This window comes from Phascolarctos cinereus, unplaced genomic scaffold (genome assembly GCF_003287225.1).
Source record: "Phascolarctos cinereus isolate Bilbo 61053 unplaced genomic scaffold, phaCin_HiC Scaffold_4;HRSCAF=312, whole genome shotgun sequence".
NCBI lineage: Eukaryota > Metazoa > Chordata > Mammalia > Diprotodontia > Phascolarctidae > Phascolarctos > Phascolarctos cinereus.
The window spans coordinates 592,983,594-593,001,121 of NW_027555847.1; the positions used below are offsets into that span (position 1 = coordinate 592,983,594).

General features: G+C 39.0%; 1 protein-coding gene across 1 annotated transcript in view; it reads right to left on the reverse strand.

The window, feature by feature from the left end:
- The window catches only part of RGS22 (regulator of G protein signaling 22), a 173,125-nt gene that overhangs the window by 130,026 nt on the left and 25,571 nt on the right, over positions 1 to 17,528 (reverse strand). The window contains exons 4-6 of the mRNA XM_078153679.1: positions 11,185 to 11,406; positions 3,030 to 3,115; positions 1,511 to 1,679 (exon numbers count right to left, since the gene is read on the reverse strand). Of these exons, the coding sequence (XP_078009805.1) occupies positions 1,511 to 1,679; positions 3,030 to 3,115; positions 11,185 to 11,406 (477 nt within the window). The remainder of the gene's footprint in view (positions 1 to 1,510; positions 1,680 to 3,029; positions 3,116 to 11,184; positions 11,407 to 17,528) is intronic.

Consider the following 17,528-nt stretch of genomic DNA (forward strand, 5'->3'; position numbering starts at 1 on the left):
ATGATGGCAAAATCAAGGATATGACCATCTCTGGATCTGGCTGAGATGGGATAGAGGAGTAAGTCACAAAAGTGACTAAGTGAGGGAACTGGGAGGTTCAGATGTTTGAGGGAGAGTTGATATGTAGGTTAAAGTCCTCTAGTAAAAGGATAGGAGTTAGGAAGGAAAGATTGTGATCCAGGAACTGAATTCATTAAGGAAAGAAGGGTCATACCCTAGACTTCTGTACAAAAACAAAAGGGTTTTTATTTCTTGGTAGATGTAGATTTTTATGAACCTCAAAGGAGGAGAGATTACTGTTTGATGGTGGTAGGGGGAAAACCCTGAAGTGGCAAGGGATAGCAAAGAGTATTCCAACTCCCCACCTGAACCAGTGAGTTCAGTATGAGTGAAAGTGAAGAGAGGAAAGAGGGCCATGGGAAGTTCTGTTATCAGGAGGAAGTTAAGTCTCAGTAAGAGCTAGAAGATGGAAGGAGAGGGAAAAGATTTAAGGCAAAAGCAAATAAGTCTGTTGCCTATGGAGCAGGCATTCCAGAGGGCACAGAGGAAGTAGCTTTAGGGTGGGACACTGGGGGAGATAGATTGAGGGCAATGGGAATAATGCATTGGTTAGTAGGGGATGTGGAATAGGGTTTGAAGGATGACTGTAGGGATTCAGAATCACTTGGATGGAGAAGGTATGACCAAGGGGAAGTCTGTTGGTCAATAAGGGAAAATTTTAGAAAGATTTTCAATGTCAATAGTGTTGTGATCTCAGAGTGCAGTCCTTTCAACACCTTAGGCAGTTCAAGTGAGGAAGCAAGAGCTTGGAGCAGAAGGCATGGAGAGCAGAAGGTGAGTCTCTTTCTCCCAAGGCAGAAGACCAAGCTGGAAACTTGGTAGAATAGCACCCTCTCCCCTCAGAAGACTTCTCTGCCCAATGGAGGCTGGAGTCCAGGCTTGGTAAGCTAAGCTTAGTAAATCATTTTATAAACAGTTTCATGATTTTCTGTAGCCAAAAAAAGTGATCACCTGGTGGTTAGTTATTTAGAACCTCTCAGCTCAGAGAGGCTGATCCATTCTTGTACAATAAGCACAAAAGTCTACCACTGGGTCCACAAGAGTTAACATTTATATAGGTTAAGGTTTTTTAATTGTTACATTTTCTCATTTGATCCTCATGATAATACTGTGAAGTTGGTGCTCTTATCCCCATTTTACAGATGAGGAAAACTGTGGCTCAGAGAAGTTGACTTCCTCAAGGTCACACAGCTAGTAAATGTCTGAAGCAAGCTTTTTGAAACCATGTTTTTGTGAATCTAAATGTGGCACTATATGTTGCCATCTGCCTGAAGAAGATCTCATACATCCCTCATATGTACAATGGGTATGAAACAACTGGCCATCCTTCACATAAAAGGCAGAAAAGTGGTACTTTTAGAACTTTTATATGTACCTCTCCTGGTCAAATAATACAAAATGAAAGCTATATTTACATAAAAATATATGAGAGCATTCATTTCTTTTTTACCTCTCCAAGCGAAATGTAGTATTTTTTCATAATTATCTCATTTTCATCTTCAACCAAAGAAGGTGCTGGGGCTGCTGGCTTTTTAGCAACCCACGGCCTATAAAGAGAATCTATGTATATATTCATGCCTGATCTGCTCCATCTCACTTGTGATATCAGTTTAGCCAACCTGCATTAGAGAAATAAGAGCTATTAGAAATGAGACACAAACCATATCTTCAGAGAAGATCAAGAACTCAGTTTTATATATTCAACTCCAATGATCCCCTCCACAGAATGCCCCTCTCTGACATAACTAGAACTAAAAGTATATGTAGAGATTTCCATGGTCAAAGCTGGTAGCCAGTATGCATTGCTAGTTCTGATACATTCCTTCAGTACCCACACTAAGACAAGAATTCTTAATTTTCTTTGTTTATATGTTATTATTTAACAAGATTTTACAAATTTTCTTTGTTTATGTTATTATTTAACAAGATTTTACAAACACACAACACACACATGTGCGCGCACACACACACACATAGTTATATGTTCAGAAATGGCCAAATGCTCAATAAGCTTATAGCTACGTCATCTCATATATCCCCTTTATATATGCAAATTTCAAAATTTCAGAGATGTTTGCTTAATTAGTGCCAAAATTAAAACCATCTTCCCAATCTTTCCAGTACTCATTAGTTTTTGATTCTCTAAGAAAAATGCAAAGTTCCCAACATAAAGAATTTAATTCTTTGTGACATATTAGAATTGAGGGAAAGCAAAATTCCAGAATAGCTCAACCCCATCAGAGTCTCTCATCTTCTGTGGCTTTGATAGGTATTTCATGTATTTCTCTTATTAGGGGGAAAAAAGCTTATTCAGAGCACGGGTCAATATTAAGTAACGCAAAAAATTCTGAAACATATTAAGATAAAAAAAATCCTGATGCATTTTTTAAGGCCAAGAAAAAAAAAAGTATGTGATATTCTAGCATGGCCTGGTATCCTTTTTCTCCCACCTCAATCCATGCACATAATCATTAATCTGATAAACCATTCCAACTCTGCGATTATATGAAATTCCAGTTTATTTCTGCTAGTTTTACAGAATATAGTGCTCAGAAGTATAATAAGAAGCATATTTCTTAGATTTGGCTTCCCTGAGATCTTTTTGGAAAGAGCAAAGACTCTTAAGAACTATGATAAGCAAAAGTAAAATGTTGATGTTCTGATGAGAAAACAGCTAATAAATTTTACCTATAGAATCACTAAAAATTCACATGGGCCAAAGAAGAGTTTCAGCCTGTGAACCTTTTATTAGAATAATGTTTTTAAATGTATAAAATAAAATATATAGCATTACAAAGGAAACCAGTTATACTGAAAAATAGTTATCAAAACATTTTTTTCAAAAATCAAGTTCATACAGGGCTAAAAGCTGGACACTTAAATATCTTGAAAAAGTAGAGCAAAAGTTATGTAAAAAAAAAGAAAATTTTAGGCATATTTTAAGCATGTATCCTTGAAAATAACAATACCTGTATTCAAAGTAACAATCACTTTCTAGAAATGCTGGAAGTCTCTCTTTCTTAATCCACTGAATACCTTGTTCACGGTTGAGAGACTATTAGAGAGATAGAAACAGAGAAAATTAAAGTAATTTTTTTTTTAGCCATTATGGGCTTTTTCATACAATTAGGAGTCTTGGTACCCTGGAGGCCTATATTAGCTGAACCCCTAACCCTTACACTTCCACCTCTTAACTTCATTCAATTCAATGCAATAAACATCTATCACCTACAAAAACAAAATAGTTTAAACTGGAGAAGATTAAATTCTATCGGGTAAGGCATTCATTTCTTCTTAAGACCTTCTAGGTACAATAAGAATGCTTCCAGTATTCTGCGGCCTACCTCCAATCCCTCACACAATCCACACAGCTGCCCAAATAATCATTTATCAGCAAGGGCCCAGGCACTAGGCTATCGAGTGGGGCAGTAGATGGCACAGTGGATAAAGTACTCAGGAAGACCTGAGTTCAAATTCAGCTTCAGATATTTATAAGATGTGTGATCCTGGGCAAGTCACTTAACCTCTGTTTGCCTCAGTTTCCTCATCAGTAAAATGGGGATAATCATAGCACCTACCTTCCAGGGTTGTTGTAAGGATTAAATGAGATAACAATTGTAAAGCACTCAGGGCAGTGCCTGGCACATAGGAAGCATTAATGAAAAGTTAGCTATTATTATCTAAGACCAAGACCGGATCCACGTCACTTAAGAGGCATAGGTCCTCGAGCCTCCTTCCATCTCCAACTCCCACCTAGGGGAGAAAATCAAATAGCCGTCCTTGCTCAGACCTTGGCCAGTCTACTGCACTGCTATTTCCTCCTCTTGGAAGCCTTGTAATTCATGAGTTGTAGGCTGCCTAAGTAAAAACTCCCTTTCCCTGTTGCCAACCCTGCTTACTACTCCTTATTCAACTCAGTGGCCCTGTTCTTCTCTGCCCTCCCTTTCCACAGATTGCCCTTCCTATTAGCCTTGTTCCTTTTATATTCCTTCCATGTTTTTGTATTCAAGGAAACCTGGCTACCTCAAGAAGAAAAGGAATCCCTGGCCACCCTCTCTAGAACTAGATGCATCTTCTCTCAAGCCCCTCAACACACTCACTGAGCCAGGAGAAAGAGGTAAGCATATCCTTGGTTCCCCAATACTACTGCCAGACCCTCCGCCTGCTTCAGTCTTAGAGGAAGAGGTGGTGCCTCTTTTTTTCTTTTTTTACAAAGATGAACTCTTCCACTCATGCCTTTGAGCATATTCTCTCCAGTAGTTACCTGTTTAATCATTCCCTCTTCTCTTTTTACCCTTTGTTCTCTTTATCCAGACTCATTCCGTACTGCCTCTACAATCATTCCCATATTTTCCCCACCCTTAAAAAAAAAAAAACCCAGACCTTTCACTTGACCCTATACCCTAGAGAAATTATTTCATATCTCTCCTCTGCTTTAACTGACAAATTCCTAGAAAATGCTATTATATTTTGTCTTCCCTGCCTCACATCCCAGTCTCTTCTTAACCTTTTGCAATCTCTCTGCATGATTAGTTGATTGAAACTGTTCTCTACAAGATTACTAATGATCTCTTAACGGCTAAATCCACTGAACTTTTCAATTCATCAATAAGCATTTGTTGAACATCTACCATGTGCTAGGCATCGTGTTTGACAAAGAGAATAAAAATACAAAACTGAGAGATAGCCCTTACCCTTAAAGAACATTTTCTGGGAGTTTGGCTATGAAAGGTAGGAGGAAAGCAGAATTATTTTTTATGATGACAATTTTTTAAGCACAGAAAAGATCTGGGCACGATTGTAGGTAAGAGGGAAGGAGCCAGTTGCCCTCTTCCTAACCTTTCCACATTTATTTGAACACTGCTGACCATCCCCTTGGATTTTCTTCTCCCTTGGTTTTAGTGAAATCATTCTCCTGTGGTGGTTCTTCTGTCTGACTGTTGTTGCTTGTCCTGCTGCTATGCATAGATATACAACAGCACTTAAGAAAGTGCTGCACTTTAGACCTGTACTTTAGGAAGATCAATTTGACAGGATGAATTTCAGTGAAGAGAGACTTAATGTAGGAAGACCAACTAGCGATTACTGTGATAGTCCAGGCTGGTGGCAGTAGCAGAGGATAGGAAGGAGTTTATGCAAGAGATGAAATGATAAAAACAAAAGCACTTGGCATCTGATTAGATAAGGGAGGTGAGAGGAAGCCAGGAGATGGGGGTGATAGCTACATTGTGAGCACTGGTGACTGAGAGGATAGGGCAACCCTCCATAGTAATAGGGAAGTTGATAATGATTTCAAGTTTTGGACATGTTGAATTTAAAATATGTGACACCCATGCTGAGTAAAGTGAGCAGAACCAAGAGGACTTTGCACACAATAACAGCCATGTTATGCGATGACTAATATTGTTAAACTGAACCCTTCTCAGCATTACAAGGATCTAAGACATCTCCAGAGGCCTCAGGATGGAAAATGCTGTCCACATCCAAAGAAAGAACTATGGAAGTCAAATCGCTATCACTTATTTTTACCTTCTGTTGAGTTTTGTTTCATCTCTCTGATGGTTCCTCCTATTGGTTTTAATTTTTACTTACAACTTCACTAATGTGCAAATATGTTTAATAGGAATGTAAATGTAAAGCCTATATCAGATTGTGTGCTGTCTTGGGGAGGGTGGGGGGGAGGAAGGGGAAGAAAAATTTTCAACTCAAAAGCATATGGAAGTGATTGTTGATAAATCAAAATAAATTAATAACATTTAAAAAAAATAAAAAATAAAATAAAATATGTGACACCCAGTTTGAAAAATCCAACAGGCAGCTGGAGGTTGGAAGAGAGGTTAAGATGCACAACTGAATCTAAGAATCATCCGCATATAGATAATAATTGAAACAGTATAGAGGGAGAAGAGGGCCCAAGACAGAGGCCTGGGGGACACCAAACAATGCAGGAGGAACCTAACGATCCAAAACAGAAGCCTGAGAGGGAATAATGGGGAAGGAAGGGAGAGAACTAGGAGAAGGGCAGTGTCACAAAAAACAAAAGAAGAGTTTCAGGAATAAGAGGGGGATCAACAGTTGTCAAAGGCTGTAGAGAGATCAAGAAAGATGAGAAATGAGAAAAAGTCATTAGATTTTTAAAAAATATATTTTATTTGTTTTAATCAATCAAGATCCTCCTCCTCCTCCCCCTCCTACCTTAACTTCACTCCAACAACTGAGAACATAAGAAAAACAAAACCTATTACAAGTATACAAAGTCAATTAAAAGAACTTCCCACGCTGGTCATGTTAAAAAAAAATTATGGGTGGGCAGCATGGTTTTATCGTCAATCTTCTGGAATCCTAGTTGGTCATTACACTTATGAGAGCTCAGCACAATAGTATTCAATCACATGTATATGCCACAACTTGTTCATCCATTCCCCAATTTACTGGCACCCCTTCTGATTCTCTCTGATCCTTTGTCATTTCAAAAAGAGTTACAAATATTTTATAGTTTGTTTTGCTAAAGGAGAGGGCAGTAGATTAAGGCAGTGATTAGACCCTACCTTATTCTTGTTGTTGAATCCTTTCAGTTGTGTCAGACTCTTCTGTGATCCGATTTTGGAGTTTTCTTGGCAAAGATGCTAGAGTGGTTTGCCAATTCCTTCTCCAGGTCATTTTACAGATGAGGAAACTGAGGCAAACAGGGTTAAGTGATCACACAGGATCACACAGCTAACAGGTGTCTGAGGCCAGATTTGAACTCAGAATGATGAGTCTTCCTGACTCCAGGCCTGGTACTCTAACCCCTGCACTACCTAGCTGCCCCTTCCCTTAGTCTACTCTCCCCTCTAATTCCCTCCCTCCTGTCCTCCTCCTCCCCTTTTCTTCCTATTTCTCTATTGAGGGAAATGTATTTCTGCACTCAACTCTGTGTGTGAGTCTATTCTTTCTCTTTCTGACCAATTCAGATGAGAGGGAAGTTCAGGTGTGAACTATTCCTCCCCCCATTCTCTCCTTGTCTGTATACCCAATTATATGAGATAATTCTTCTTAACCTTCCTTTTCTTCCCCTCTTCTAAGGTATTTCTCTTCCCCTCTCTTTCCATTCTTCTCTAAGATCATCTAGACAAAACAGAACCATTGTCTAATTGGACTTCCTCTATGAACCTTGATAATGGTAGGGATCAGAGAAGGCTCCTTATGGTCTCCCCATATTTGAATGTAAGCAGTTGATTCTTACATACTCCTTTATCATTGTTCATTCTTGTTTACTTTTGTATGTTCTCTTCACTTGAATTTGAATTTCAAAGCTTCTGTGAAGCTCTGGTCTTTTCCTCAAGAATGCTTGGGAGACTTCTATTTCATTAAAGATCCATTTTCCCCCTAGAAAGGCAATTTTTGCCTTCTGCAATATCATATTCAAATCTCTGCTCCTGTACAGTAGTGATTGCTAAATCCTGAGCGATTCTGACTGTGGCTCCCCAGTGCTTGACTTCTTTCTTTCTAGCTGTTTGCAGTATTGTTGTTGTTGTTGTTGTTGTTGTTGTTGTTGTTGTTGTTGACCTGGAAGCTCTGGATTTTGGCTATGATGCTTCTAGGCGTTTTTATTTGGGGGTTTACAGGAGGTGACCGGTGAGTTCTCCACTTTTCCCTCTGGTTCTAAGACAGCCAGCCAATTTTCTTTTAAGCCTTTAAGCTTTTATTTTTAAGATTTCTTGAAATATGTCTAGGCTTTTGGGGAGAGAGTCATAGTTCAGATCAATTGTTTTCGTTATGAGATATTTCACATTTTCTTCTGTTTTTTTCAGCCTTTTGATTTTGTTTTAATGCCTCATGGAGTCATTGGCTTCTACTACTCCATTCTAATTTTTAGGAAGTTTGTTAATTAAACAAAGTTTTGTACATCTTGGGCCAAATTGTTAATTTTCTTTCTTATTCTTCTTTCCATAACTCTCATTTCTTTTCCATTTTTTTCTCCAGCACTCTTATTCCATTTATAAAAACATTTTTAACTTTTTTTTTTAAACTTTCAACTTGCTTCATCTCTTTCAGGATATCTAGTTGAGTTTATACACAAACTGTGTTTCTGAGGCATAGCATGTAGATAGATGTTTTAGAGTCATTCTCTTCTGTGTTTGTATTGTCCTTGCCACCATAACAGCCCATTATGATGGGGTTCTTTTTTTGTTTGCTCATTCTTCCAGCCTAACTTCAAACTTGATGTTAGGGCTGGGCTGGGCCACACTTGCAGAGGTAAGGTCTGGGCTTGTTGTGGTGTTTCCTTCCTAGGGTATTGAGTATTGTGTTATTCCAGAATCTCAGGAACAGGCTGGGAATCTGAAAGCTTTCAGTGTCCCCAAAGTGGTCTGATCCAGGGTAAAATCTGATGGCTGCCCCACTAATCTGAGTTCTGCAAGTTCCTCTCTCGGGTCTAAGCAACAGTAGACTGCTGCTAGACTCATTACCTGTCAGCTAGATAGAAAGCTGTCTTGGTTCAGAATTGCAGGCTATCTTTTGATCTGGGATTCTTGTTTATACCTTTGCAGGTTGGGTTAGATGCTAAAAGTCAGGCCCTACTTTGCACCTGGGGTCTGAGCCACATGCTAGATTCTGAACTTCCTCCTTTCCCCCTAGAGGGAAGTCCACTCCCCTGAGCAAGTCCCTTTCTCAGGCCAGCCTCAATCTGTGACCCAGAGCTAGTTCACACCTGTCCCCCTTGCTGTTCCCCAGAATGGCTCTGAGACACCTCCTTTCACCCTGGTACATAACCTTTCTGTGAGTGCTGGAGTGCTCCACCCTATACTTCCGTGCTCCTGGCCTGATCCTGACCCCATCGTCCACAGACTTCCCTGTCTCTCTATGCTGAGATGGACTGGACAAATGACTGTAACTTTTTTTTCTGGATTTCCTCATCAGCATTCCATCTGGTGCATTTTCTAGATCTGTCTGGAGAACTTATAAATAGTAGCTCAGCTGCACTACTTTCCTACTACTCAATCATCTTTGGTCATTACTTTTGGCAGTTAAGAGATCATTGGTAACTTTGGAGAGAGCAGTTTCAGTAGAATGATAAGGTCAGAAGCCAGATAGCAGAGAGAGAGGAAGTGGAGGCACCTATTGCCAGCCCTCTCAAGGATGTTAGCCAGAAAAAAGTAGAAGAGATATAGGAAGATAGCTAGTGGGGATGGATGGATCAAGAGAGTTGTTTTTTTTTTTTTTTGGAAGAAGATGGAGACATGAGCATTTTGTAGGCCATGTGGAAACAGTCAGTAGATAAAGAGAGATTGAAGATAAGTAAGAGTGGGGATCATAGCCACAGGAGGTTTGAAGAGGGTTAGGAAAAGATGCTGTGGTTAAGTGGGATAATGAAACAATTAGGAAGGTGTAAAAGGACTACCTTGTCACAGTGAAGGCCCAGTTGTGATTATGTAATAAATTTGTAGTAGGCCAGCCAGTACAATTTAAAAAATTTTCTCCAGCTTTACTCAGCAGTACATGAGTAGGAGTGAAGGCACTCCTGTGAAGTGAAGGAGTGAAGATGGTGGTAGCCATCTAAGGCTGAGGCTTAGCTGGGCACAATATGATAAGGGAGCAAAAGACTCAGAAGAAGAGGACAGTGTAGAGTTGATTGGCCTCTAGTCTTCTTTCTCTTTGTTTCCAGGCCTGTATCCCCAGCTACCTGCCGTATATCTCTCCCTGGTTGTCCTGTTGACATCTCAAAATCAATGCCTCTAAGATGGAATCGCCATTGTCTTTCCCCTGAAAACTATCCCTCTAACTCCCCTATTTCCGTTAAAAGCACCACCACCCACCAGTTCAAAACCTGAGTCATTCCTGATGCTTCATTGTCACTCACCTCTGCAAAACCTATCAGCTGCCAAGTGTTGCCGATTCTGTTTCCATAAGATAGTCCTCCCCAATTTGTCCTCCTATCTCCATTCACCTCTACTACCCTAATGCAGGCCTTTATCACCTCCCACCTAGATCATCACAGTAGCCTTCCATTGATCTCTTTACATCCAGTCTTTCCATCCTCTAATTTATTGCTTCCAAATTGATATTCCTAAAGAACAGGTCTGACCATGTCACTTTCCAGTTTGAAAAGGCTAAGTGGCACCCTTTTTAACCTGAGATAAAACACAAACCTCAGTTTAAAGCCCTTCACAATCTGGCTCAAAATGGTTTTTCTAGGTTATTACTCTGCCTCATGCATTCTATGGTCCAGCTAAACTGTCCTATTTCCTATATATAACATTTCATTCCCCACCTCTTTGCCATCAAATAGGATGCCCCCCTGCCCCCACGCCTAAAGAGAAAGTTCATCCAGTTGTCCTCTCAGGCTCTCTTGCCATCTGAAGATTCACAATGCTCTACCACTTCTCCCCACCTGGACCAGTACCTTCCATACCAGACCTGGACCTCCAAGTCCCAGAAGAAGGTAATTCACTTTTTTTTTTTCCAGCCCCAGAGCTCAGCTCAGTTCATTAGCGACTGAATTAGAATGCAAAGCAATTCACTGAGCCTACTTTATCAACTCACTAGCTGGCCCAAGGCCCTAAACCAGCCAAGTGTCAAAGTGGCAGGCAGGCGGTATATTGTGTAAGTGTGCCCTAAGGCAACTTCACAGAGTTCAGTTTTGCTGAGGGATTTGCATAGAGCAGGCTTGCACAATATATAGCCCACTGGCCTTTTGTTGTACAGGCCTGCCCTAAACCATGCTTCTCCTTCACATTCAATCCAGCCATCTGCAGTCATCCCTTCCACATCTTTGGCCGGGTAGGAGGATGTTAGAAAATCCACATAAAAATTTTTGGCACTCCCTTCATACCAGAGAAGAAGTCTGAATTTTTTCTTTTTCTTTAATGGGATGTTTACAATACCTTTTTATAGAATTTGGGCTGATATTATACAATATTACACGTATATTTTATGTATTTCTGAGTTTCTAAGCCTTTTCTGCTGGTCTTTGTGTGTCATCTGCAGCTTCTGAAAAACTCCCCAAAATTCTCATTGATTACAATTTAGTCAAGTACACTGTTTCTTTAATGGAAAGAGACCCACCCCCTCCAGACCCAGAACTTGATTCCAACTAATACTTTATTGTAAGCAATTAATTTTAGTTCAAATTCAATTTCTTACCATAATATTATAGTTGATCTTTATAGTATCTTCTTTAGGAGGGACATTTAATTTATCGGGTGTCATACTACATTTTTCTTTCCTTACAACATCATAAATGGGATTTCGAGGTTTCTGTTCATGTAGAATTCTTTTCAGTTGCTTTTCTAGAAGGTTAGGGGCATCATTAACTACTTCAAAAACTCCATAATCCACATTAAATCTAATTGCCTCTGAAAAAGTCTGAAAAAGAAACATTTTAAACATTATATTTTTAAAAAAATTAAAAACTGAGAAAACTCATTACCTACATACATATGAAAGGAACTTACATGATTAAAAAAAAAATTTCTAGCAATTCAAATTCCTATTTAGAAGTCATGTAAAAAGCTATTGGCCTGAGAGCAGGGCGCCATTATAGCTTCATAGATACAATTAGGCCATTGGATAGAATTAGGGAAGACCACAGCAGTGATTCTCCCATCTGGCCACAGCTATGTGCATCTCATAAACTTGCAAAATTTGTTTTCAATGGTACACTCTTGTTGTAAGGATGAATCACTGAGAAAGGATGAGAGAGGAAAGGAGAAACGTTTACATCTTCTACCCCTTTCACTTTCCTCTTGCCTGAAAGGAAAGAACTGAGCTCATCATATTCTTCATATAAGATGTGACTAAAAGATAGTTCTTCCAAAATACCACAGGATCTCTAGGTTTACTAATACAATAACTTGCTATAAAGCAGGATCTGATTTATTTAGAAGCATAACTTTTGTTGTGAGAATTTCATCTTCTAAGTCTACCTTGTCATCTGATGACTTCCTTACATGTGAATTTAAATTACATGGATATTATGTTCAACATGAAAGCCAGACACAAATTAAAAGGCCTCAGAGCTGAAGGTCAAGTTCAACAAATTCAACAAATAATAGACAATAGTTTCATAGACATAATTAATAAACATAAATAAAAATTAGCCTTGAAGAAAATAAACTACAAGTGATTTTATAATAATAATAGTGATATAACAATGATGATGATGATAAAGGTAGCTAGGTGGCACATTGGATAGAGTGCTGGGGCTGGAGTCAGGAAGACCCAAGTTCAAATCCAGCTTCAGACACTTGCTGGCTGTGTGGAGGTATGACTAAATAGCTGTTCACCTTGAAGGAAATCTGGGATTTTCATGGAATGCAAGCTTAATGTGAGTCACCAGTGTCATCTGGCAACTCAAAGGGATCAGAGGTTACCTTGAGAATCATAACATCTAGAACTAATAAGGTGATCCCATCAGACCCCATGTGGAGTGCTGTTTTCAATGCTTAGCACCTATTATTGGAAGGATATTGATAAAATGGAGACTTAGTGAGGAGAGATGACCAAGTACCTTGAGATCATACCATAGGAAAACCAGCTGAGGGGACTAAAGACTTAGGAAGCTTATGTTAGATACATTTAAGAACTTGAAAGCCCATCATGTGGAAGCTGATGTTGGCTTTGTTCTGCTTGGCTCCAGAGGGCGGTGCTAGGAGCAATGGATGGAAATTGAAGAGAGGCAGATTTTGACTCAATATTAGGAAAAAACTTTCTGACGATCTGAGCTGTCCCCAAGTGGAATGGATTGCCTCAGAAAACCCTCCTAACTTCAGATCTTCCCAAAAAGTTCCACAGTCAACTAAACCAGAGGTGTCAACACATGGCCCACAATACTCCCATTTCTATTTGAGTTTAATACCTCTGAAGTAAACGATTTCCTGATGACTTGGCAAAACACTACTTTTGAAAAGGCACTGATATTTCTATATACCATAGGGGTATCATTTAACGCACACTTAAAGAGTAAATGATAAACCATAAATTCCAGAGGAATAATGATGAAGTATAAGTATGTTACTCATCTCCTGATGGGTGATAAGACTCAAGATAAAGAATGAGACATACATGTTTTGGATATGGCCAATGCAGGACTTTGCTTTTGCTTGATCTACTACACACACATTTGTTACAAGGTTTTGTTTTTTTTCTTTGGGGGAAATCAGGAGAAAGAAAAGAATATATGCTTATCAATCAAAAAAATTTTTTTAATTTTAAATGGTAACTTACTACTGTTATTTAGTAGTACTCCTCTACTCAAAACCTTCAGTGGCTTCCCATGCCTACCACATGAAATTTGAACCATGACCCTTCACAATCTAGTTCTAAACCTACTACTTCAACCGTGTCTCATATTACTTCTCTCTAATTTTTCTGTTTCAGAGAAACTGGAAAATGGGGTGTGGGGCTCTTTTCCACATTCTTTTCTCATCCTGCCCTCTTTCATCACCTCTTGGTGCCTTTGTTATACCAACTCCATGTTTAGAAGAGATTCTCACCACCCCCAGTTTCCATCTGCTGAAGTTCTTCTCTGCAAGGCCCAATTCAAATGTCACTCCTATTCTTGACTTTCTTTTCCATAGATGAAAATGATCTCTCCTTCCTCAAAACTCTCAGAGCACTTGGTTGTCTTTTGCCCCATCACACTCTACCTTGGTTAATAACTCCATGTTACAAATGTATGTATGTGTTATATGCTCCCACTAAACCACAGTAAGCTCCTTGAGGGCAGCATTGTCACTTACCATCTTTGTATCGCTGGCACCAGCAGTTTCTCGTGTACAGCACTCACTTTCAAAATGTTAGTTGAATTGAACCGTCTCCACAAAAGGCCTACTCTATGCCTTATTCCAGTGGGGAGATGAAGCTGAACTCTTGATAGGCTATGTCAATGGAACACAAACTCTGACAGATTTTATCAAAGTGAAAAAGGCTTTGACTATTCTACCAACAACAGGCTGTGTGTATTAAACTCAATTTAATGAACATTTATAAAGCACCAACTATATACAAAGCATCCAAATACATATGGTAGGCACTCAGGATAGAAAACAAAAAACAAAAAACCAAACCAAAAAAAAACTAGTCCCTGCTTTCAAGGAAATTACTTTCTATTATATAAGGACTATCCTAGCAAAACAAAGAACTTCATCACTACAAGGTCAGCCACAGGAACCCATCAACAAGATTAAAAATACAAAATGGCCTTCAGTTCTGTGTAATACCACCACCACCGCCATCATCATCATCAAGCATTTATTAAGCCCTTGCTATACATTGTGCTAAACATTGGAGATACAAAAAAAGGCAAAACCTTGGTTCTCAGCCTCAAGTAGTTCACATTCTAATGGGAAAGAAAACATAAAACAACTGCTACATACAAAATATATCAAGCATAAATGTAAGGTAATCTCAGACTACTCTACATAGTGTACTATTTCGTAGAAGGGACCAGGAGAGTCTTCTTGGGAAGCCAGGAAGTAGAAGTGAGGAGGAAGAAATTCCACGCATTGAGGACAGGCAGGGAAAAAGGCATGGGATAGTGTATTGTGTGTCAGAAACAGCAAAATGGCCAACGTAGCTTATCATAGAGTTCACAGAGGGTAACAAAGTTTAGGAAGACTGGAAAGGTAGGAAGAGGCCAGGTTGTGAAGGGCTTTCTTAAAAGCCAAATAGAGGATTTTATATTTGATCCTGGGTCAATTATAATATAATAATAATGTAATATAATATAATAGGGAGCTAATAGATTTAATGAGCTGGGGGTGGAGCAGGGTGGAAGGGAGTGACATAGTCAGACCAGCACTTAAAGATCATTTTGTCAGCTGAGTGGTGGGTAGAAGAAATATTTGAGGCAGAAAGCCCAACTAGTGGTTGCTTCTGCAGTGACTATGGGATTAGGAAATTGGGAATTTCCTAATTAGAAATATAGGATATAGGAATTAGGAAAGGGGAAACAGAATTTTAAGAATTGCATCATTTTTTAGACTGTCTACAAACATTACCTTGGCTGCTATTACTATGAATGTTGGATCTTTCCGTGATACTGACCAAGTTAAAAAACTACTGTCCTAGAGAAACTAAATTACAACCACAATGAAATTCTTACTATGAATGAAAATGATGGGGGTGGGGCCCAAGCCAAGATCTTTGCCCTTTGCCCCAAAGGGAATCTGACTCCCATTTGCCTACAAGCCCCAGCCCCTCATCTCCCTTTGAAAGCCTTAGCTTTACCTTGTAATCTTATTCAGATGTGCCTTTGCCCCTCGACCTAAAAGAATCTTGCTCCCTTTTGTCTATGAGCCCCAGAAAGGCCTTACTCTGGTCTCAAACTTCTTATCTCTCTTTGAAATTCCTAGCCCCACCCTTTGATCTTGTGGAGATGCCTTTCAAACTTTTGCCTTCCTGTTCCCTCCATTAGCAATTCCCATTGTCTATTCAATCTCTCAGACCTTCCAATCGGAGTTCTTACCTGGACCCTTTTCCCAGCCTCCTTCTCTGGCCACCCAAAGTTACTTCAGTGTATAAAAATTCCACCCTGTGGGGAATGGCTGAGCAAGTTGTGGTATATGAATGTAATGGAATACTATTGTGCTATAAGAAATGATGAACAGGCTGACTTCAGAAAAACCTGGAAAGACTTATATGGTCTGATGATGAGTGAAGTGAGCAGCCACATTATACGATGACTAAGATAGTTAAACTGAACCCTTCTCAGTATTACAAGGATCTAAGACATCTCCAGAGGCCTCAGGATGGAAAATGCTGTCCACATCCAAAGAAAGAACTATGGAAGTCAAATCGCTATCACTTATTTTTACCTTCTGTTGAGTTTTGTTTCATCTTTCTGATGGTTCCTCCTATTAGTTTTAATTTTTACTTACAACCTCACTAATGTGCAAATATGTTTAATGGGTATATAAATGTAAAGCCTATATCAGATTGTGTGCCATCTTGGGGAGGGTGGGGGGGGAAGGGGAAGAAAAATTTTCAACTCAAAAGCATATGGAAGTGATTGTTGATAAATCAAAATAAATTAATAAAATTTAAAAAAAAATTCCACCCTGGCCCCCATTCAGATGCTGAGAATCTCAAGCTCAAAAGGCTGAGACCTTCTCATGCCTTATGGGTGTCACCCGGCCTATGCGATTTATCACTAATAAACTTTTCCTCTGGCTTGAAGAATATTTGAGTTGAATTCATTCAGGCAGGGCCTGGTACTGCAATTTTGGGGTTGCAGCACCCCAAAAGTCCTAGACTTCTTCCAAACTAGGAGATAAAGAAACGGTAGCTAAATGGAAGAACAGCTCAGAGGTTCTCCTTAGGGAGATGATTAAAGGAGCTGGAGTCATTGGCTTCAGTATGCATCCAAGGGAAACAAGAAGCATCATTTCACAGGATGCTTGGTCACTTCACCTTTTCTGGGCTCATTAACTAATTATGAGCAAACATAGTTTATTGCCAACATCTGTTACAGAATATGAAGAGATGAAAAACTATGAAAAACTTGAAAGATATTCCAAACTAAGTCAACATACATATTAATATTTGATGACTTCAAGGTGAAGGGCACAAAAGTGGGTAGCAAAAAAGTATGCTGGAAAATATGGTTCAGCATCAAAATATGAAAGAGGCCAATGGTTTATAGACTACTCAGAAAGAGTAAAAATAATGGTAGAAACAGCAATCAACAAACATCATAACAAAAAGTAAAAATGATCCTATCTTAACAGACAAGAAATGACTGGTTACTAATTTTGGAGTCATTTCAGAATCAGCTACCAGAGGTGCAGCCAGATTGTTGAATGGTTGAAGCAAAAGTAAAAATTCAACACCAAATCTATTGAAAAAAGATAAAGATAAGTTGACATTGAATACAATTATAACATGTCCACTTAGCTCTATTTTTTATTTGTTCAATTCCATTTTATTCATAGGTACAAAGTGTGACCCAGTGGAAAAAACAATGGATCAGGCTTATCATTTGAGTTCAAATGCCAGCACTGATATCATGCTACTTCTTTGACTAAGCCATTTTCTTTGCTGGGTATTATTTTCTTCATCTGTGAAATGAGGGTGTTGGAATATACAATCCCTTTCAGCTTTAAATCTATGCTTTTATGCAACCATCTATACCCATTTAAACATGATTTTGATTTTGAAAAATGGAGACATTTACTCTAGATCAGTGGTATCAAACTCAAATCCCTGAAGGGCTTATTTTAGAAAACCACAGATTATCATTATCTATGTCATATATCTATGTATTTTTATTTATTGTTGTTAAAAAATTCCCCATTACACTTTAATCCGGTTCTGGTCACTCTCTGGAGTTTTGCAGACAAGACTGATACCTCTACTCTAGATTATCATTTCTTGAAGAAATTTACTAATATGAAATGTCACCACAATGAGACCAAAAATAGAGCCAGTAAATATCTGAGCTTCTTGACAAGTAGGGAGACATGGAAGCCATGGGCAACACCAGTTTA